Genomic DNA, 19,675 nt, shown 5'->3' with positions numbered 1-19,675 from the left:
CTTGGTGTGAGCAAGAAGCGTCTTGGCTGCCCTCCACGTGAGAGATGGAGCTGCTTGTCAGCCTGCGTGGGAGAACTGGAGGCCAGAAGTGAGACCAAACCAGGAAGATCTATTCTGAAATGTTGGTTTTTGAAAGAGAGAACTTCTATGATTGTAAAAATCCCCTTGAGGAATTTAGAAATGCCTGCCTATGTAAACAGCCTTGAATAAAGTCAGAGGAGTAATCCGATGACCAGAAAGGCAGTATATAAATACCTAGTTGTTGTTGTTGTTGTTGTTGTTGTTGTTGTTGTTGTTGTTGTTATTATTATTTAGGAAGTTGCTGTATACTGACTGAGGCCATTGATCTTTATAGCTTGAACTTGATGACACTGAGTAGCAGCAGCTCTGTAGGATCTCGGAGGGGAATCTTTTGCTGGGCTACCTGTTAGGGTTGGGATTGAAATTGATATCTTCAGTATGTATTTGAGCTTACTATTAAGACACTATTGATCAAACATGTACAGGAATAGTAAATTGTGCATATCTATGTACCATGGTAATTCTGACATTTGGGATTTTGATAGCATTATTATATCATCTTAAACATTCCAAATACTTATGTATGTTGAAGAATTTGTTCTATAGTGATATATTGCCTTCTGTCTTTTAGGGAAAGGAACTCACTGAGCTCAAGAGAAAGTCTCCTTCAGATCTTTGGAAAGAAGATTTAGCAGCATTTATAGAGGAACTTGAGGTATGTGACCCTATCTTAATAATTATGTCCAGTGTTAAATTAATGTTTCAGTTTTGGTTTAGACAGGTAGTCTGGATCGCTATTCTTAAAAACTGTTCATTTTCATATGTCAGTCAACAGTCAACATTTTCATATGGTGAATTCTGTTATAATAGAGAGAAAGTGGAATCTGTGTTAATTTCCCATGAATATGGTCTTGGAGACAAATGCCTCAAGTGTTACAAAGCAGGCAAGCCCATAATGCCAGAGGCTTAACCAGTTTATAGGCCTCTCGACGATTTTTTAAAAGCATGCTTCAGCTACTTATCACTGTGTAAATTCTGCCTATTTCTCTATCTGCTCTGTAATCTGAATGTAATAATGTTTCTTGGCAAAGACATTACCTGCATGGTTTTTCCTTTTAAAAAGTATTTGGCTGTTTCTCAAATAAGATATGGGAGAAATTAAAAGAGATTCCTGTCAAGATTGGGATACAGTAGCTGACCCCAATAGCTGCAGGGAAAATGTTCCTATTGTTACCACGGATACCTGAAACCATGGATAGTAGTGAACCCATTGTGCTCATGACTCACCTCTCTTAGCCACGAGAAGAGGCAACAGCAAGAATGCTAACAGGAAGCAGGATAGCAGAGGAAGCAGATAGACAGTAAGAATGCTAGACTCACAACCACTAGAGGAGACAACAATGAGAATACTAACAGGAAGCCGAGTCTAGTGTTCTTGCTGTCTGTCTGCTTCCTCTGCTGTCCACTTCCTGTTAGCATTCTTGTTGTCACTGCATCTAGCATTCATCTATTAGTGGCTATATGTCTAGCATTCTCTCAGCTCTCTTTTCCAAAAAGCTTTCTATGCTGTCCTCGTCCTGTTCGTGGTGCTTTGCAAATAAAGCATTTGTAAACAGAGAGTCATGAGCGTGATGGGGGGAATTTGAGAACCACAGATAACTAAAACTGCGGAACATTGAATCCGCAGGTATGGGGGAGCTACTGTACTTACTTTTGCATCTTCCTACTCAAGTCATAATATAATTAGGCATATTCCGATCCTATCCTGTGAGAATTTTGCTACCAGCAATTTTATTCGACTAAAATGGCATTCATTGGTAATTTGAATGTGTCACTTTTAAGGTTATCTGCATTGTATTAAAACCTTGTATTAAAACATCTGAAATTGAAGTTTCTTTTGCTAGAGGTAACAATCTGATCTCTGACTTTGTCCAGAATTATTCCATCATGCTAAAGGTTGTTTCCTTAAGAAAAAATGCTTCCAAGATTGAATAGGTAACTTTTATTGTTTTTACAAAGCATTTGTTAGGAATGACAGCAGAGTTGGCTTTATTAACAGTTAAGAATATAAAATATTAAGATTACACATATATCTAGACTTAAAAAACAATGTGTTCCTTTCATCTTCATTTATTATTAGAAAGTAGAAGCACAGGAAAGAGAGGATGTCCTGGCTGGGATGGCTGGCAAACCTATAAAAGGCAAAGTTGGTAAGCCAAAGCTGAAGAAACTTCACTTAGAAGAGACCATGCCATCACCATTTGGTAGGAGAATAGTTCCACAGATCACATCTGCTATGAAGGCTGATGCTAGTAAGAAACTGCTAAAGAAAAAGAAGGCAAGTCAGTCTGTTTTGTTTTTTCCTTATTTGCTGGTCTACCAGATTTTAGTACTCATGTTAGATTATATTTTAGATTGTGGTATTTGTTTCAAAGTTTCTTTGTACAAAAAGAACCCAAGCTGTACTCATACCATTGAACTCATATGCTCCACAACACACATAGCTGGTTATAAAATGTGACACTGGTACTAGAATTATGGACTTTGAGACATCTCAACTATTTAAGTCACTCTTTTCTTGCTGCATATTTCATGTGAGCATTACTCACATGAAATGTACACGTGTTTTACAGCCCAATCCTCAGCTTCCCAGCATGTGGGGCTGCCAAGGGACCAAAATAGCTGCCATGACATCCTGAATGCACTGGGCAGCCAGCAGCAGCTCCTCAGGAGAAGGGGACATTTGTCCCCTTCCCCCGGGTAAGGGAAATGGCCCCACAACGGGGCTTTTTGCCTCTGTGTTGGCTATTTAGCTGGTGCAGAGTCAAGATGCCTCATGTTGGGCTGCAAGGCCCAATACAGGGCTCTGGATCCGGTGGAGTTCAGCTCCCACCCCACTCCCTCCCCTACCATGCCTTCTCCCCACCCTCCACTGCCCTGGGACGCCTCCCCCATGCCCCCACTCACCTCTCCACTGCCCGGCGCTCTGGGCTTGTGCCAGACAGTGTACTGCTGGCCTCTGATCAGGGCTGGCCCAGTGTGGGCTCACACGGGCAAGCTCCAGTGCTGGACCAGCAGCAACAGTCACAGATGTGCCTTATGGCATGTTTGCAACAGTGTGTGCCAGCGGTGAACTGGCGTGCATTCTTCTGGATTGGGCCCTTAGTCTGCATTCTGTTAGCACAGTTAAAGATCAACTACCAGATGAATCACTGGGGCCCACTTTTTATTATTATGACTGATATATCACTTTTCAACCAGAGTAGTTCACAAAGCGGTTTACATAATAAAAGTCAATTAGTCAATGGTCCCTCTTGTGCAGTCTGTTAGATGACCAGTGTTTTAGCAGAGCTGTCTACTCTCTCTGGTCTTGCATGTTGATGGTTTTTGAGCTCGTTTGAAGGAGGAATTTTTATAACACCACAACAATTGAACTAATGGTCTGGGAGCATTCATGTCAGTCAACGCAAGCCGGATGTGTTATAGTAGATGCTAGCTGGTGTTTCAGAACTGCACTCTTCATTTACCTTGGATGTTTTCTCTTGTAAATTTCTCTAATGAGAGGGATAAGCTGTTAATTTCCTCCAGTTCATGATACTCTGATACCTCATTTCTGTTTCTATCACCATAATATGTAACCCAAAAGGTTACTTTGTGTCCAAATTCTCTCTCTCTTCCCCCACTCAAACTCACACACACACAGAGTTTATATAGCATGCCTCAAAGTCTTTCACAGAATGATATCTCTGTAATTTTACAACATCCCCTATAGCAGATGAGCATTATTATCATCTCCATATTGCAGCTGGGGGAGGGAGGGAGAGAAAGTGGCTTGCCTGAAACCAGCCAGTGAGTGAATTCTTAATTGTTAAATCTCTAGGGTGATCTTGATACTCTGGCAATAAAAATGGAATTTGATGAGGAGTTCAGTGGCACACCAGTAGAAGGTGCTGGAGAAGATTTGCTTAACACCTCTGGCCCTGTGACTAAAACACCTAAGCCCAAAAGGGAGAAAAAAGAGCCAGGTAAGCAAACCAAGAATGACTTTGGATTTTACATTTTTGTTACTGAGTCCATTTAAGAGACAGTATCGAAGTTTCATCCTTTCATGTTAATATCATATTTATATAAAAGGTCACGACAGCTCAGAGTCTTGTACTCCTGTAGATAATACTTTTCACATGACCCAATGATGTGATGTACTTCTAGATCTGTACAACTAGTCTGAGAAGGCAACTTGTTGTTTTTATAAGTCTGGATGAGATAACATTGTAGGGAGAGATGTATTTGTAATTCAGCATATTCTTTATGATACTGAGAATGTAGCCTTGTTCTAGGTACTAGAGTGAGAAGAGCTCCATCTGCCACAAAGCCTGGTGCAAAGAAAGTGAAGAAACGAAATCCATGGTCAGATGATGAATCTAAGTCTGAAAGCGACTTAGAAGAAAATGAACCTGTGATTATTCCAAGAGACTCATTACTTAGAAGAGCTGCAGGTAAGGAAGAAAGACAAAAACAATTCCCTATAATAGAATGTGTTTAGCTTAACATTGTAAGTGAACAATATTTAGCAGTGATGATATACATTCTCAAAGATATTAATGGTATTTAGATACCCACTCCTGAATCAGTGAAATGGCCAGGGTTAAGCATAGTTAATTTCTTTCTGATATTATATATTCCTTGCAGAGTACTTGAGCAATGGTATCTTTCTTGTTTTTAAATATTAAGTGCTATGAGAGTTCTTTATGATTTCTGTACACTTATGCAGAGTATCATCAGAACCTTCTAGCTCTCTTTAGCTAAGGAAGAGAAACTGCTGCTCTTTCGCAGAAGTTTAATCCATTGTGCCTTGCTCAGAAGATATACCTTGATCAAGGCACAATGTTATGCAGAGTTAGAAGGACCACTACAATGTAATTCTTAAATGTATGATACTGAAAGTCATTTAACACTATAACAATATAACTGACTCTTCCTGTTTCTTGTTAGCATCAATTTACCATAGTTTTCTCAAGCATTCAGGCTGCCAGCAGTCTGCCTGCTCACAGCTGTATAGCTGTAATGCTTATAGTAACTTGTAAAAGCAAGACAGTTTTCACCCTGGTTCTAAACAATGCTAATGGGCATGCAAGCCACACTGGATCTGTGGATACGGGAGCCCATCTGTAGGGTTCTGCAGAATCATTTTAGCAAATATGACCAGGAGTAAAACAATATAGTATCAGCAGAAAAGCCAAAAGAGCAGCAAATAGTATGCAGTAAGCAAGAATAGGAGGCTCAACTCTAAATCAATTAAAAGCTAATTGGAAGCTAGATGAAATGAAAGCAAAATGTTTTTAGCCTTTGCCAGAAAGATATCAGGGAAGGGTAGTTCTTAAATCTCCTGGAAGGGAGTTCCATAGTTGTGGCACCATCACAGAGAAGTCTTGCCCTTGCGCCACCATCTCCCTAACTTGGTTCATAGGTCATCTGAGGGGACTCTCCTGCAAGTACCACCTATGAACCATGGCTACAGCGACCTTGATTAAGTCCTGGGAGTTGAGGGAGCTTGCAGAATGGCTAACTTGCTATGACAACATACGTAACTGCAAGAATAAAAGCAATAGTGAGACAGGAGCTTCTGAAAACAAAACAGTCATCTAGTGCATTAAAACTCCTTGAAAACCACTAACAGAAATTGTACTCAAGGGAACCTAAAAATTCCATTTAAAAACCTGCAAAAATAACAGTGTTTTTAACCAGTGTCTAAAAATAGAGAGGCCCTCTCAGGGGGCCCAGCTATGCAGGTGCTTGCTTGGGGTACATTCTGTTGCAACAAAATGAATGGTAAGACACATCTGCAGTGCCTTGAAGAAGAATCATTGTGTGTTTATTAGTTTTATTTTCATGTTATGGGTTGGTTGGTTTCCAAGTTATAGGTTGGGGGGAAGCCTCCTACCTCACCCTGGCAAATAGCAACAATCAAGACTCAAACTATAGTGGCAAATCACACACTATTCATTTGAGAGAAGGTAAACTATCTATCAAGCTGAGAAGGAGCATCTACCTTTGTGTACTTCATATTTTCCTGTGCCTAAAGCCTGATTGGCTAGCCAGACAACTTTCACAGGGATTTGCCCAGCAGCTAAAGCACACCATTGCTTAGATCATCTAGCCAGAATGCCTGGATCAGTTAACCCAGGGAAAGGGGGGGGGAGGGGCAGTGCAGAAATGTACTGAGTTAGTCAATATTGTGCTCTGCCAACTGGAAAGAGAGAACCTGGGACCAGTGACAACCCTGATGGGGCTAGTTGCATCGCCTGATAGTGCCACAAAAGCCTCCCCTCCCTTATAGGTCCTTGATGTTTATGGCCCGGGCCAGTGGCAGAGGTTGGCTGCACTGGGCACTGGCTGACTGCTCATTTCCTTGTATCCACCCAGGGGCAGTGGTGGCATGAAGACCTCTCCTCTGTCTCCTGCCTACAGAAGATGGAGGAGAGTTCTCCTTTGTACTGCTGCTGGTATTTCACTGTACGGTCCCTTGTAGTTAAGGTAAGGTCCTTCTTAAGGTAAAGTAAGGCAATTTACAAGGTGATTGGATAGGGCAGGGGAGAGCAGCAATGACAGTGGTCCTTCCTCCTTTTACCAGGCTTCATTATAAAATATCCAAATGCCTGCTTCTCTTGCTTGCCTTTAGGTGGGGCAACCAGCCATTGTAAAACGTAGCCTGGCAAGAAGGAGAAAGTACAGCTGTGGCTATTGCTTTCCCCCTTGCCTTGCCTGGTAAGTTACCAGGGACACTTAGGGCCCAGTCTTATCCAGTTTTCCAGTGCTGGTGCAATTGTGTCAGTGTGGCAAGCACTGCATCCTGTTGTGGGGAGGCAGCTACAGAAGCCTCCTCAAGGTATGCGAACATTTGTTCCCTTACCCTGGGGCTGCACTGTGGCTGCATTGGTGCTGGAAAGTTGGATAGGATTGGGCCCTTAATAGGGCAATAGAAGGGGGAAGCACAGCAAATTGAGTTCTCCTTGGCTGTAACTGTGGCACAAAGATAAACTCTCCTCAATCTGCTACCTAGTTTCTGGGCAGATGGAGAGGGGAGCTGGTGGTGTATATAAAGGGTGGGGGTGCAGAGCTTATGCCTGAGGCCCCTGCATACCTAGTGACATCATTGTTTGTGGAATGCACCATGTACCCTGGCTTGGCAGCTAAGCTATTCAGTTTTTCCTCTGGAGAAAAGATACTAAACTTTTAATCTTTGCTTAAGATGTCATACTTTGCATGACAGTCATTTTCATAACAGGGATGCACAGGATAATGCATAGAACTTCTCAGGGCTGTAATTTTCATTGTTGCATGCACAGTGTAAAATTTAATATGCAGATACTGATGGCAATATTTTATTTTCACAGCTGAAAGGCCTAAGTACACCTTTGATTTCTCAGAAGAGGAAGATGCTGATGATGATGAAGAAGAAGATGCCAACAACAATAATGATCTAGATGAACTGAAAGTAAAATCATCTCCAGTCATCAATGACAGAGAAGATGAGTTTGTGCCCTCAGATGGTCTAGAAAAGGACGAGTATGACTTCTCCCCTGTTAAATCAAGACCTTCTCCAGAGTAAGTATAGTAACTTCAGAATAACTTTTGTTTGGTATCTCACTAGCAATGTGGTAATTATGTTGATGACAAGTAAAAAAAGGTAAAATGAGGTCTTAACTACAGTGCTGTTGTGCAAATTGAGTCATGCATATTTATGGGATGGAGCACAGAATCTTGTGCTATTATGAGAGTCAAATGCCAAGAGACAATGAATTGCATCTAAAGTTTTGTGAATAAAAGGATGGGAGTTCCACCATGGAAGGGTTCTTTATGTATTCTATGTCAGGGAGGAAGAGTATTCTCATACAGGTTACTCCTACTTGCTCTACAGATACAGCAGTGTCAATAATTCTGGACTTTTATTTTTCTGTGGAAGAAGGCCCCACCCAGTTCTTGTCCTGCTTGCTCAGTAACAGTGTTGTCTGGCTCTAGTACTGAATTTTTCAGATTTTTCCTGCTGTCGCTTCCCACGGATGAGGTGGTTTAAGGCAGGAAGGGAATCTGATTGTTTCTCAGTTAATTATATTTAATTTTGAATTAATTATATCATAGTACGTCTTTTGCTAGCGTTATTATCTGTTGATGAAGAGTGCGAAATCTAGTATGTAGCACTGAGCCCTGCCTCAGTAGGATGCTCCATTCACTTGCCTATGTATGGATTGGATATACAGTAGAATAGGCTTACACAAGACTATCATGGAGCTGAAGGCTAGCCATGCTTTGTAGCCTGTGAGGTCACAGTGAGCTTGACAATCCATTACACATTTGTGGACCACCATAGATGACTGATGGCTCCTTTTGGCTTGACTTGGCATGGTCACAAAGTGTGTGGGCCTTTTCTAGAACTTTGAATGCCCTTCGGGGAGATAAAGTGGGGTGGAAGTTTAGTAAATAAATGTCAGTCTTTATAAGCAGTTCATGGTTTCGAGTGTATAGTACAACAGATAACTCAATTTTCATTTTTACAATAGGAAGGTTTCCCAAGACAAGACTAGTCAAGACTTTGGCAACCTGTTCAGTTTTCCTTCTTATTCTCGGAAAAGCAATATTGGTATGTATATAAATTAATCTGTTCAATATTTGAGCTAGATCTACAAGTGTTTTGGATTAGGAATACATAGAATCCCTAGGGACTAAACCAACCAGATGCTTCTGAGGTCATTAACACAAATGAGTGTCCCATCACCTATCTCATGCTGGTAATCTAAAATGAGAAATAACATATGTCAAAAGTTTCTCAAATTCTGTGTGATCTTATGTCAGGTGTTTCATTTTTAAGAATGCTTTAAGTGCAGAGGGCTCGTATTTTTAGGTAAACTGAAAAGGCTATAGTGTGAGAATCCATGGCATGTTAAAACTTTTGTTCTGATTAGATACATCAAAGTTTGACAGTGATGAGGAGGATTCAGCGCCAGTCTTCTCATCCTCTTTTGTCCAGAAACAAACAGAGAAGACTTCAAATAAAACAGCTGTCACTAAAAAAGGCAAGTGTCTGAATTTGCTTTTTATTGCTAGGGGTGTGTTTTTTGGGTGATATTTTTTCCAGAATCTCTTGATTAAAATAGCAAATTGTGGTGTTATGTGTTTTTATTCCAAAGATGCATTTTAATAAATTTTAATTACAAATTAGAATTGCTTTAAAAATGTACTAGGTACATGATATAGTGTCAGCAGATGCACCTTACTGGAAAAGTAATCTATTTTAATTTCTAGAAAATATCTTAAATCCTAAAATGCAGCCTTTTGTGTTTTTATTTGGATATTTTTAACACCAAAAAGGAAGAGTTTTGTGTTTTTATGTATTTTTAACAACACAAAAAACCCCTCTTGTTGCTCACTTAAAACTTACTGCTTCTATGTTTCTACTATTCTACTATTCAGAATAGTAGAATTCTACTATTATGTAGTAATTCTATTACAGAATTCTACTATTATGACAAGACATATGCTGAACTTTCTACATCTGTTAAAACAGTGATTCTCATATCTTAATGAGAATCACTCAAGAATATATTTTGTTTTTTTTTGTCTTGGAGTAATCATACCGAACTGTACTACATTGTTGGACTATAGCCCTTTGAAATTGACTGATTGGCTTTCTCTTTTGCAGGTGTTGGGCAGAAGTCTGTCCCAGCCTAAAATCCTTTTTAAAAAATTGAACCCTAGGACTTTTTAGACTTCAGTGTGTGCTCTGAACTGAGAAAAAGCAAATAGAGCAAATTTGAGTCATTAGGTTGACCAGCCATCCCTGGTCTTACAGGAGAGCTGTCATGGGGGTGGAAATTCAGGAATAGAAAACTCTTGCAAAGAGACACATGAGAAAGGTGGGGAGAACGTAGCAGGTGATTGGATTATGCTCAATGGTTTTCTTTTTTAATATTTCTATCCAACTTATTCATGCGTTTTTATAGAAAGCTAAATTCAAAGAGTGCATATGCAGTCCTCTTATTAAAAAAAAAACCAACATGATTGTATTTCTTTGTAACAAAACAAGACATTTGTTACCTTCTGTCAGTTTCCAGAGAACGAAATTATTGTCTCTAGTTTTCCACACATATGGTATGCGTCTTTCTCACATGAAGGCACATCATTTGCTTACAGAGAGGTTCCTATAGGGTTCATTACAACCCTTTTTAAATCTCTTTTTCTTAGTCTGTACAAACATGGTGGGAAATGGGAGGTCTGAACATACCCCATGGCTCCATGGGAATGCAAGAAGCATGATTAGATCCATTCCCCTTTATTCACGTGGGTCCTACACCCTCTCTTGAGGAACAGCTGCATCCATGTTTATATTTTTTTTGTTCTAATCAACAGCAAAGCCATCATCTGATGCACCCCCTAAACCGAAAAGACCTCCAAAACGGAAGATGGAAATAATGCTATCTGATTCAGAATCTGAATTTGGCATTCCAAAGAAGGTTGTAGCACCCAAAGGTAAGAATTGTTGTGCTACAGCCTCAGGTTTACTTAGTTATGTGTGTACATTTCAGAATCTTATTCATCTCACAACAGAGCTCACTTAAGGATTTAATGGTGATTTACATTGTTACTGTGAATGCAGCTATGGCCATAAACCAGTGGTCATAAGTCGTAGCTTCCCAGGGAGCCATAGACACCAGATAGGAGAGCTGCTGAATCCTTACAAAAAATGTGGTGCTCTATACAATGTATAGGATTGTAGCCCTAATGGGGAGCCGCAGCCAATGGCCCAGTAAGGAAGCCATCAGTCAAAAAAGTTTGGAAACCAATGGCCATAACCCTGACTGTGAAAACTGTTGCAGTCATGGAACAAAGTACATTTATATAGGTCCACAAATGGTGACTGAATACAGGACAATGTGATTTAGTCCTATACTGTGTGTTGTAGCAGACTGGCAAAAACAAGGGAATGTTTCATGTAACTGTTTGCCCTAGCAGTCAAAGGATCAACTAACTACTTTTGCAGTACAGTGTTCAAAAAATGAGATGCCTGTGAAATGACCCATAATTTGAGTGACAGAATTAACATCTTGTTTGATGATGATAGAAGACATTGAGCTGCTAAGCTGGTGGTGTTTGCTTTCACTTTTCACTAACAGGGAAGGCAGAACAAGTTCAGGGTAGTGGAAACTAGAACTGAAGTTGGAGGAGAAATAAATTAAAGTGCAGCATATCATTGGGTCAGGGGCCACACTTTAAGAAGTTAATTATATTTTAATTCCTGAAAATGGAGTCAAGGCTTTAATAGGTTTGTTGTAGCAGGTAAACTAGTAAAATCGCTGTGAAGGATTATAGCACAAATAATGGAAACTTTGAGCATTCTGTTAAAATTGTAAAATAGTTTTCAGATAATTAAGTTCATTCTCTTCAAAATACAAAGTGTTTACAAACGCTGCTTGTTTTTTAGTAGGAAAAGGTAGAGGAGCAAAAAAAAGGAAAGCATCTGGTTCTGAAAATGAAGGTGAATATAACCCTGGGAAGAAACCCCCCAAGTCGACAGCAAGCAAGGTAATTTCAGAATCTATTCTGTTGTTCTTGTTAGTACTGTACAAACACCACCACTACAACATTGAAAAGAATTAACAGTTTGATCAGCATATTTCATACAATGTAGTATTGAATTGGAAATGTGAATGGCTGTTGATTTTATCTGATTGAAGGATAGAGATTGGTCATTTTGATGCATATAGAGAGCAGTTGAAATAAGCATGTGTGGAAATTTTCTCCACTAATTTTTGTCTTTGAACTTCTTTTTAAAAAAGAAACCGAAGAAAGCCTCCTTTGACCAAGACTCTGATGTAGACATCTTCCCATCAGACTTTGCCTCTGAAGCAGCCTCCAGGCCGCGGACAGGTCGGGCTAGAAAAGAAGTGAAATATTTTGCAGAGTCTGATGAAGAGGACGATTTTGCTATGTTTTAATTAAGTGCCCCAAAGAGCACACAAACTTCCAACAAATATCTTATGTTGTCTTTTTGTCCCTTTCTGTCACAGACTTTTTGTACATTTGACTTATTTTATGTGATGATGTAATTGATGGTTTTTATTATATTGTGTGTAGGCATTTTAACATTTTGTTCTTACACCTACAGTTTTATGCTCTTTTTTACTCATTGAAATGTCATGTATTTGTCTGACCGGCTTGTAGAAATGTTCTAGAAAGCTGTGCAAAAGCACACATTTTAACTGTCATGGTTGCAAAGTGCAAACCTGCTTTTTGAAATGAAGTTTAAACATTAAAAATATAAAACCATTTCGTAGTTTGTAGAGGCATGTCTTAGAGAATCTTCCTTTACACAGGTTTAAAATAAATATATTTTATTCTTTGCCAGGAGATTCCATGGAAAAAAGGTAAACAGTATATGAACATAGAAAGCATTGTTAAACAATCTCAATGTACAAACAGAGCCAGTGAAAGTACATCACAGACTTGCTAGAATATATAAAAAAAATCCACTAGTGCTTTTAAATGAAACCTAAGAAACTGACACTTTAAAAAAATTGTAACCACTCTACCACATTTTTCACTCTGTTTTATGGTGATAACAATGTCATAGAGGCAGATTCTCTCCTCTGCTTTTGGATATTCTAGTGACAGCCCCTTGGTGCCAGAGAGGAGGATTGTGGGGCAGGGGGCAGTGTCTCCAGGTAGTTTTTCACTAGTGTCACCAATTCAGAGGTAGTGAGTATGCCTGGTCAATTATCTCACAAAGTTTCCCTAACAGGCTGTGAACAAGTAAACAAAAAAACATTGTAACACTGGGAAGTGTTTTTGCCTTGAAGGCTATAGCTGAAGTAAAAATTTAGTATTTTTAAATGCAGAGAAGTCAAACAAGTAATAAACCTCTTTGTAAATTTAAAGTGACATTAACAGTGGAAGAAATTACATCCAAATAACTGATCTGGCAGTTACACTTATACAGAAGATCCTTCTGCTAGTGGAGTGAATTTCTTTGTATCTGTTTAATGGAAAAGAAATACAAACTGAGGCCATAAAAAAGAGGAATGACAAGCTTTCATCCTAACTAAATTAGAATGTCTCTCTTAGAACCTTATCTGGACATGTAAGTACTCCGTTTTATAAGCATGATGTCTTTGATCATCTTATGTTCGCAAGAAAAAAGGAAAGCACTGAACATCCAGTACAGAAAGCAGAGGCCCATATAGCTGTATGTACAAAGTCATCAGAAATGGTAGCATCATTAACCTCTGGTTTGAAATTTGTCTTGTTGCCCATAATCTTGGTCATTCAGAAGAAACTACTGAAGCTTATCTTGTTTCTTGTTTCATGAAACGCTGATTTAGTATTTCAGAAGTTCGTAGATTCTTATTAAGTTGCAAGGCGCACATGTGTGAATTGTATGCGTATATATAGTATGGATACATATGAAAATTTATTGGTCCTTGCTGGATTTTAGTGTGTGTGTGTGTGTAAGTCCAGAAAGTAAGCAGCAGTAAAAGCAATTTTCTTGCATGTCATCCCTGTACATAAAATGTTAGGAATGTAGCTGGAGAATGTCTTATTGCACCAGTGGGGATTGACTGACACTGCTGTTATCCATTGAGCTGGGTGAGATGCTAGGACTATGTTCTGTGGTAGTCCCAGTTGAGCTTGGTGTCAGTGGTTCATGTCCCTCTGAGTTCTCCAACATTTCCTGGATAAGAGGCGGCATTGATCCAGGGATTTCCATTTTCAGTGTAATAACACGTTCAGCACCTTTTAAAAACACAAACAACAAAAGAAGATGAATACATTGTCAGTTGAGTATAAGGAAGCCTAACAAGACATGTAGCATTAAGAAGGAACCCAAATAGAAAAAACGCTTCTTATCATAGAAGAGAGAGGCTTGCCAAGGCAAGGAGCCCCTATTTCATATGCTAAAGATTTTTACATTTGTATCACTTTAGTGTTACTTTATTATCCAAGGGCGGCTATTTGTTGCAAGGTCAAGAAGACATAGAAGTCAGGTACTGCCCAGGAACAAGTATAAAGTCAGACAGCTGCCAGGTGTCAAATTTAATTCAATTAATAACTGGGCATTTAGCAATTCTTGGGAGCTTTGTCATAAGAATGCATGCTGTTGGCCTTATATGCTGCATAGCACTTAATATTACTAAGAATATTTATATACCACTTTTCAATCAAAAGAGTTTACAAAGTGGCTTACAGATAAAATCAAATAAATTGTCCTTTGTCCAAAAAGGCTCACAGTTTAAAAAGGTGTAGAAGAACTGCCAGCAAACAGCTCAGAATAGACTGCACAGAGGTGAAGCTGGTCAGTTATTCTCCCCCTCAAAACTATAAGATGAGCACCAACTGAAAAAGCTCAGTTAGGAGGATAATTGGTCAAGTGATACTACTGAACAAATAAGGAATAATTTCTCATATAGTTTATAAAGAATTCAAGAAAAGTGGTGGGCCACTGCAGCCAAAGTAGGACTCTGGGTAGCAACCAGCTGGCCAGGCTAGCAACAAACACTGCATACTAAAAGGCCTGTCGTTTCTTCCAATTCATTCTTTACTAATCATGGGTTTTGACAATGCAAAAGTATTATTTAAAAAGCTAGTTCTGCATGAAAGGACAAGTTCTCTATTGTTGTTCATATGAATGGTTGCATGACAATTCCACCACTGCCTAGACTGCAAGGCAACTCAAGGTAATTGATCAATCACATGACTCCATCCTAGCTGGGCAAATTTAAGACTTGAATTTGGGAATGAAAATATAAGTGATTTCCTACCAAGCAAAAGTCCAAAGCGCATTCGTGCCCCAATGGCCCTACTAATAACACAGGCCAACACACATTTTGCTTCCTTAAACGTTACACCAATTCCTGGGTATATTTGGGGTGCCGATTCCAAAAATGGCATCCATTTTGCCCTATCACGTCTAGTTGTGGAGACATGGCATAGCCTCTTTAGTGAATGGTTCAAGCAGCTTCCTCATGAGGAAGCTGCTTGAACCATTCACTAATGAGGCTATACTATATCTCCAAAACTAGAGATATTTAATCGCTATATCTCCAAAACTAGAGATATTTGGCACCCCAAATTCATATCGAACCACCATAAAGTTTGGGGAAAACTTTATGACCCTCAGTTTTGTAGGCCTGTGTAATTGAACCTCCCCCAAACTCCCATGGCACACCTGCAGACCGTTTGTGGCAAACTGGTTGAAAAATCACAGGAAGAGGAACACCCTGGAACATTTCCCACCTTTTGCGCTGATACTGCGTAGATCTGTGATTTTCATTAAGATCTTTGGAAACATATGAGGCTTGTTGGGTCGTCTTTTTCTGATGTATATCTTGAGAGCCTCCAACAATGGCTCTTGCAGCTCATCTACTTTTGCTGGTTCTTCGAGGTCCTGGCGATCTAAATAAAAATATAACAATATTTTGCATCTTATTAAAAATATTGGAGCCAGTCTACAAATTATTATGACCAAATTCTGCGCTCTCTCTCTCTCTCTCTCTCTCTCTCTCTCTCTCTCTCTCTCCTGTTCTTTATTCCTCCTAACTGGCTTCCAAGATCCAATTCCAGGCTGCTGCCATAAGTCAGCCTAATGACATGCTCCACACAATTTATTTGGCTGTTACTTAGTAAGCTGGCAGGGACACAAGCGGAAAAAAGCTTTCCTTGTTTCTAGTCTCTGGCCAACCAAAGACACAGTTTGTTGACAAGCATAAATATGTGTTGACTTTGAGAACAATAATGAAGTATTGCCCAAACAGGTTTTTTAAATTTGTGAAATAACAACCAACCACTATACTCAATCAGTTTAAAAGGACATTATACAATTTTTATTTAAAGAGCACAGTAAATCCAAGAGCAATGATGTTGCCTCCATTAAACCAGCAGGTGGCAGCAAAACACTTGAGTATAGCAAGAGTTGCTCTCATTTTTAAACAAATCTTAAAGAAGCTGACAAGCATCACTGAACGCTTCCTGTTTAAATCGGACTCCAAATTCTGGCTAAAGCAAAATTTGACATGAGTTTGGAAAAATCTTGCTCAGAGGAAACTAAAAATTGTAAGAATTTTGAGTAATTAAGAAAAAAAGATAAGTGAAATGTCTAAGTGGGTTTACAGCTTTATGGGCATTGAAATATAATGCAGGGTTTACTACTATATTATCAATGTTCGGGCATAGTATCAAGAGCGTACTAAGAGTATTACTTAAAACAGCCGCACAAACCGAGGCCAGGGGTTGGATCCAGTGTTAGGGCAGATTCCTCTGTGCGGTGAGCGGACCTGTTTGTTCCGCCTCTGCATGGCTCCTCTCCTAAGTACATCCGGGCTCTGGAATGCCCTGAGCAGTCACATCTGCCTGGATGTCCTGTTGCATGGGATACTGGGCAACAGATGCGACTGCCCAGACCATCCCATAGTCCAGATGTACCCAAGAGAAGAGCTGCATGGAGACAGAACGACAAGCTGCAGTCCGGATGAGGACCACATTTTCTGAACACAGCAATTGCAACTTTGGGCGCCAATACCCTAAAACAAGAATATTTCAAATTACCTTGGCGTCAGCATATCCCAGAACCACTAGACGACATGTAATAAGTAACATGCTCACTGAATATTTTCAAAATAGTTTGTTTTCCATTTTAACAATTTGTGTAGACATGTATGTATATTCATATCTATATTTTGAGTTTTCATTAATATATGTACAGATTGACTGTAGAGAGCTATGTAATTGCATGCTCTCTCTTCCTCTCCACTATCCAGCTTAATACATGAGTTCGTGTTTTGATCAAACCAAAGTGTGCCATTATGTCTTAATGTGGCAAATTATAGGCTTGATCATGGTTTGTGGCCAAATTATAGTTTGTTTAAACTGCAGATGGCCACATCCAGCAACAACAGCAAACTATGGTTTGATTAACATGGAAGAATAATGAATTAAGCTTCACATGCCAGGGGAGGGGACAGTGTGCAGATTCCTCTTGATCCTGCAACCCATGGTTTGGACAATTACGTGAATGCAGCCTATTAGTGGAAAGCTAGATTTGGAAAGCAACAGGAGCAAAGGAATTGGAGAAGGATATTTATAGCTCAGTCTCAAATAAATTTACTTTGACATAACTCCCACAGAATAACTAAATGTGTGTGTATGTTGGGACTGCAGCCTTGACATAATTCCAGGTTATTTGCAGCATTTAAAATTCTGTTTTTCCCTCAATTCAATAGTGACCAACTTAAATGCTGAGCCCCTCCATTATAGGAATGCATGTCATTTATGGCTGCAACTTCCTTGAACCCTGAGCACAATGGGTGCTATAAATGTAAAAACCATATTGCCGGTATTTGGTGAAAATCAGGTTCATTGGTGATTTTGAGTTTGGTCCAGTGACAGTAAATCAAATTCTTTCTTGTGATGCCTCATCTGTAGCCACTTTGGCCTGCTGGAAGTCAGTGCAGATAACAGAGAAAGCTGAGAGCAAAGCCAACCTCTTCTTGTCACTCCAGACCCCAAGCCTAGGCAATCCACATACCTCCACAGATTAAGCAGATGGCACTAAGCAGGCCTGTTTCTGTGTCATCCATTTCCAAGGGCAGGAGCTGATTGGCAAAGGTGAACACAAGGTCAGTCAGGGGACCAAATCCAGCATTGTGCATCTGAGTTCGGTTCAGTGTAAGGCCATCGGAAAAGGTCATCGTGTCTTGTTCTGGTGTGTATCTTGTGCAAATTCTAAGGATCTAAGCAGATAAAAAACAGCACTTACTTGTTCGTGTTCTTGGCAGATTTGTTTAAGAACCCAACATACAGACAGCCCCTATGAAAGGCAGATGGCAGTAGTTACATTTTTGCATTGAATTCACAATTCTGGGGTCATGATCCTGTTAAACATGTTTAAGTCCCACTGATTTTAGTGTAGTTGTTTAGCACATACTAGGGGAGGCAGCAGTGTGCTGCAGTGTGCCAGTGCTTGTTTATTTAGAAGCCGGATTCACAACAGAAGTGGGAGTCACTCCCAAATTGATCTCTCCCACTGAAATCAATGGGATGTAGAAGTGCTTAACATGGCCTGGCCTGAGCCCTGATGTCCCCTTGCATATGTTTATGCAATTATGAAAGGCTATATTTTCAAATAAGATAAATGGCCTACATAGCAAGACTTCACTGCACCAGCCAGCTACTTAAGGCAGGCAGAGATACAACCTCCTATTTTTGACTAGTCAGAACTAGTTTCTCCTGACAGTTTCTCCCAATAAGAACTACTTTCTAGTTCTTCCTGGGTAACATTAGAAACCTCCAATGCCATCCAGAGCTTCTAATTTTTACTAGTCAGAACTAGCTATGGCATTTGGGCCTATTCAGCCTAGAAAAGAGACGCCTGAGGGGGACATGATTCAGACATACAAAATTAAGAACATAAGAACAGCCCCACTGGATCAGGCCATAGGCCCATCTAGTCCAGCTTCCTGTATCTCACAGCGGCCCACCAAATGCCCCAGGGAGCACACCAGATAACAAGAGACCTCATCCTGGTGCCCTCCCTTGCATCTGGCGTTGTGACATAGCCCATTTCTAAAATCAGGAGGTTGCGCATACACATCATGGCTTGTACCCCATAATGGATTTTTCCTCCAGAAACTTGTCCAATCCCCTTTTAAAGGTGTCCAGGCTAGACGCCAGCACCACATCCTGTGGCAAGGAGTTCCACAGACCGACCACACGCTGAGTAAAGAAATATTTTCTTTTGTCTGTCCTAACCCTCCCAACACTCAATTTTAGTGGATGTCCCCTGGTTCTGGTATTATGTGAGAGTGTAAAGAGCATCTCCCTATTCACTCTGTCCATCCCCTGCATAATTTTGTATGTCTCAATCATGTCCCCCCTCAGGCGTCTCTTTTCTAGGCTGAAGAGGCCCAAACGCCGTAGCCTTTCCTCATAAGGAAGGTGCCCCAGCCCGGCAATCATCTTAGTCGCTCTCTTTTGCACCTTTTCCATTTCCACTATGTCTTTTTGGAGATGCGGCGACCAGAACTGGACACAATACTCCAGGTGTGGCCTTACCATAGATTTGTACAACGGCATTATAATACTAGCCGTTTTGTTCTCAATACCCTTCCTAATGATCCCAAGCATAGAATTGGCCTTCTTCACTGCCGCCGCACATTGGGTCGACACTTTCATCAACCCGTCCACCACTACCCCAAGATCTCTCTCCTGATCTGTCACAGACAACTCAGAACCCATCAGCCTATATCTAAAGTTTTGATTTTTTTGCCCCAATGTGCATGACTTTACACTTACTGACACTGAAGCGCATCTGCCATTTTGCTGCCCATTCTGCCAGTCTGGAGAGATCCTTCTGGAGCTCCTCACAATCACTTCTGGTCTTCGTCACTCGGAAAAGTTTGGTGTCGTCTGCAAACTTAGCCACTTCACTGCTCAACCCTGTCTCCAGGACATTTATGAAGAGGTTGAAAAGCACCGGTCCCAGGACAGATCCTTGGGGCACACAGCTTTTCACCTCTCTCCATTGTGAAAATTGCCCATTGACACCCACTCTCTGCTTCCTGGCCTCCAACCAGTTCTCAATCCAGGAAAGGACCTGTCCTCTAATTCC

The 19,675-nt window shown here is 40.3% G+C and overlaps 2 protein-coding genes across 6 annotated transcripts in view; one reads left to right on the top strand and one right to left on the bottom strand.

Annotated features, from left to right (window-relative positions):
• The window catches only part of TOP2B (DNA topoisomerase II beta), a 55,555-nt gene extending 43,213 nt beyond the window's left edge, over positions 1-12,342 (top strand). Inside the window, exons 27-36 of one of the 2 annotated variants that reach the window (XM_066627895.1) lie at positions 653-736; positions 2,162-2,359; positions 3,902-4,046; positions 4,359-4,517; positions 7,416-7,626; positions 8,580-8,659; positions 8,982-9,092; positions 10,426-10,545; positions 11,501-11,598; positions 11,853-12,342. In XM_066627895.1, the coding sequence (XP_066483992.1) occupies positions 653-736; positions 2,162-2,359; positions 3,902-4,046; positions 4,359-4,517; positions 7,416-7,626; positions 8,580-8,659; positions 8,982-9,092; positions 10,426-10,545; positions 11,501-11,598; positions 11,853-12,011 (1,365 nt within the window). In that variant the 3' untranslated portion in view covers positions 12,012-12,342. Of the gene's footprint in view, positions 1-652; positions 737-2,161; positions 2,360-3,901; positions 4,047-4,358; positions 4,518-7,415; positions 7,627-8,579; positions 8,660-8,981; positions 9,093-10,425; positions 10,546-11,497; positions 11,599-11,852 lie in introns of both variants that reach the window. The other variant, XM_066627893.1, reaches the window with a different exon arrangement.
• A 48-nt stretch (positions 12,343-12,390) lies between these two features.
• RARB (retinoic acid receptor beta) overlaps positions 12,391-19,675 on the bottom strand; it is a 237,221-nt gene continuing 229,936 nt past the window's right edge. For all 4 annotated transcript variants that reach the window (XM_066627897.1, XM_066627896.1, XM_066627898.1 and 1 more), the window contains 3 exons: positions 17,594-17,798; positions 15,307-15,465; positions 12,391-13,806 (listed from right to left, as the gene is read on the bottom strand). In XM_066627897.1, coding sequence (XP_066483994.1) covers positions 13,610-13,806; positions 15,307-15,465; positions 17,594-17,798 — 561 coding nt within the window. In that variant the 3' untranslated portion in view covers positions 12,391-13,609. The remainder of the gene's footprint in view (positions 13,807-15,306; positions 15,466-17,593; positions 17,799-19,675) is intronic.

Source organism: Tiliqua scincoides, chromosome 5, assembly GCF_035046505.1.
Source record: "Tiliqua scincoides isolate rTilSci1 chromosome 5, rTilSci1.hap2, whole genome shotgun sequence".
Lineage (NCBI taxonomy): Eukaryota > Metazoa > Chordata > Lepidosauria > Squamata > Scincidae > Tiliqua > Tiliqua scincoides.
Note: the sequence above shows the minus strand (reverse complement) of the source record. Positions and strands in the feature narration are given on the sequence as shown.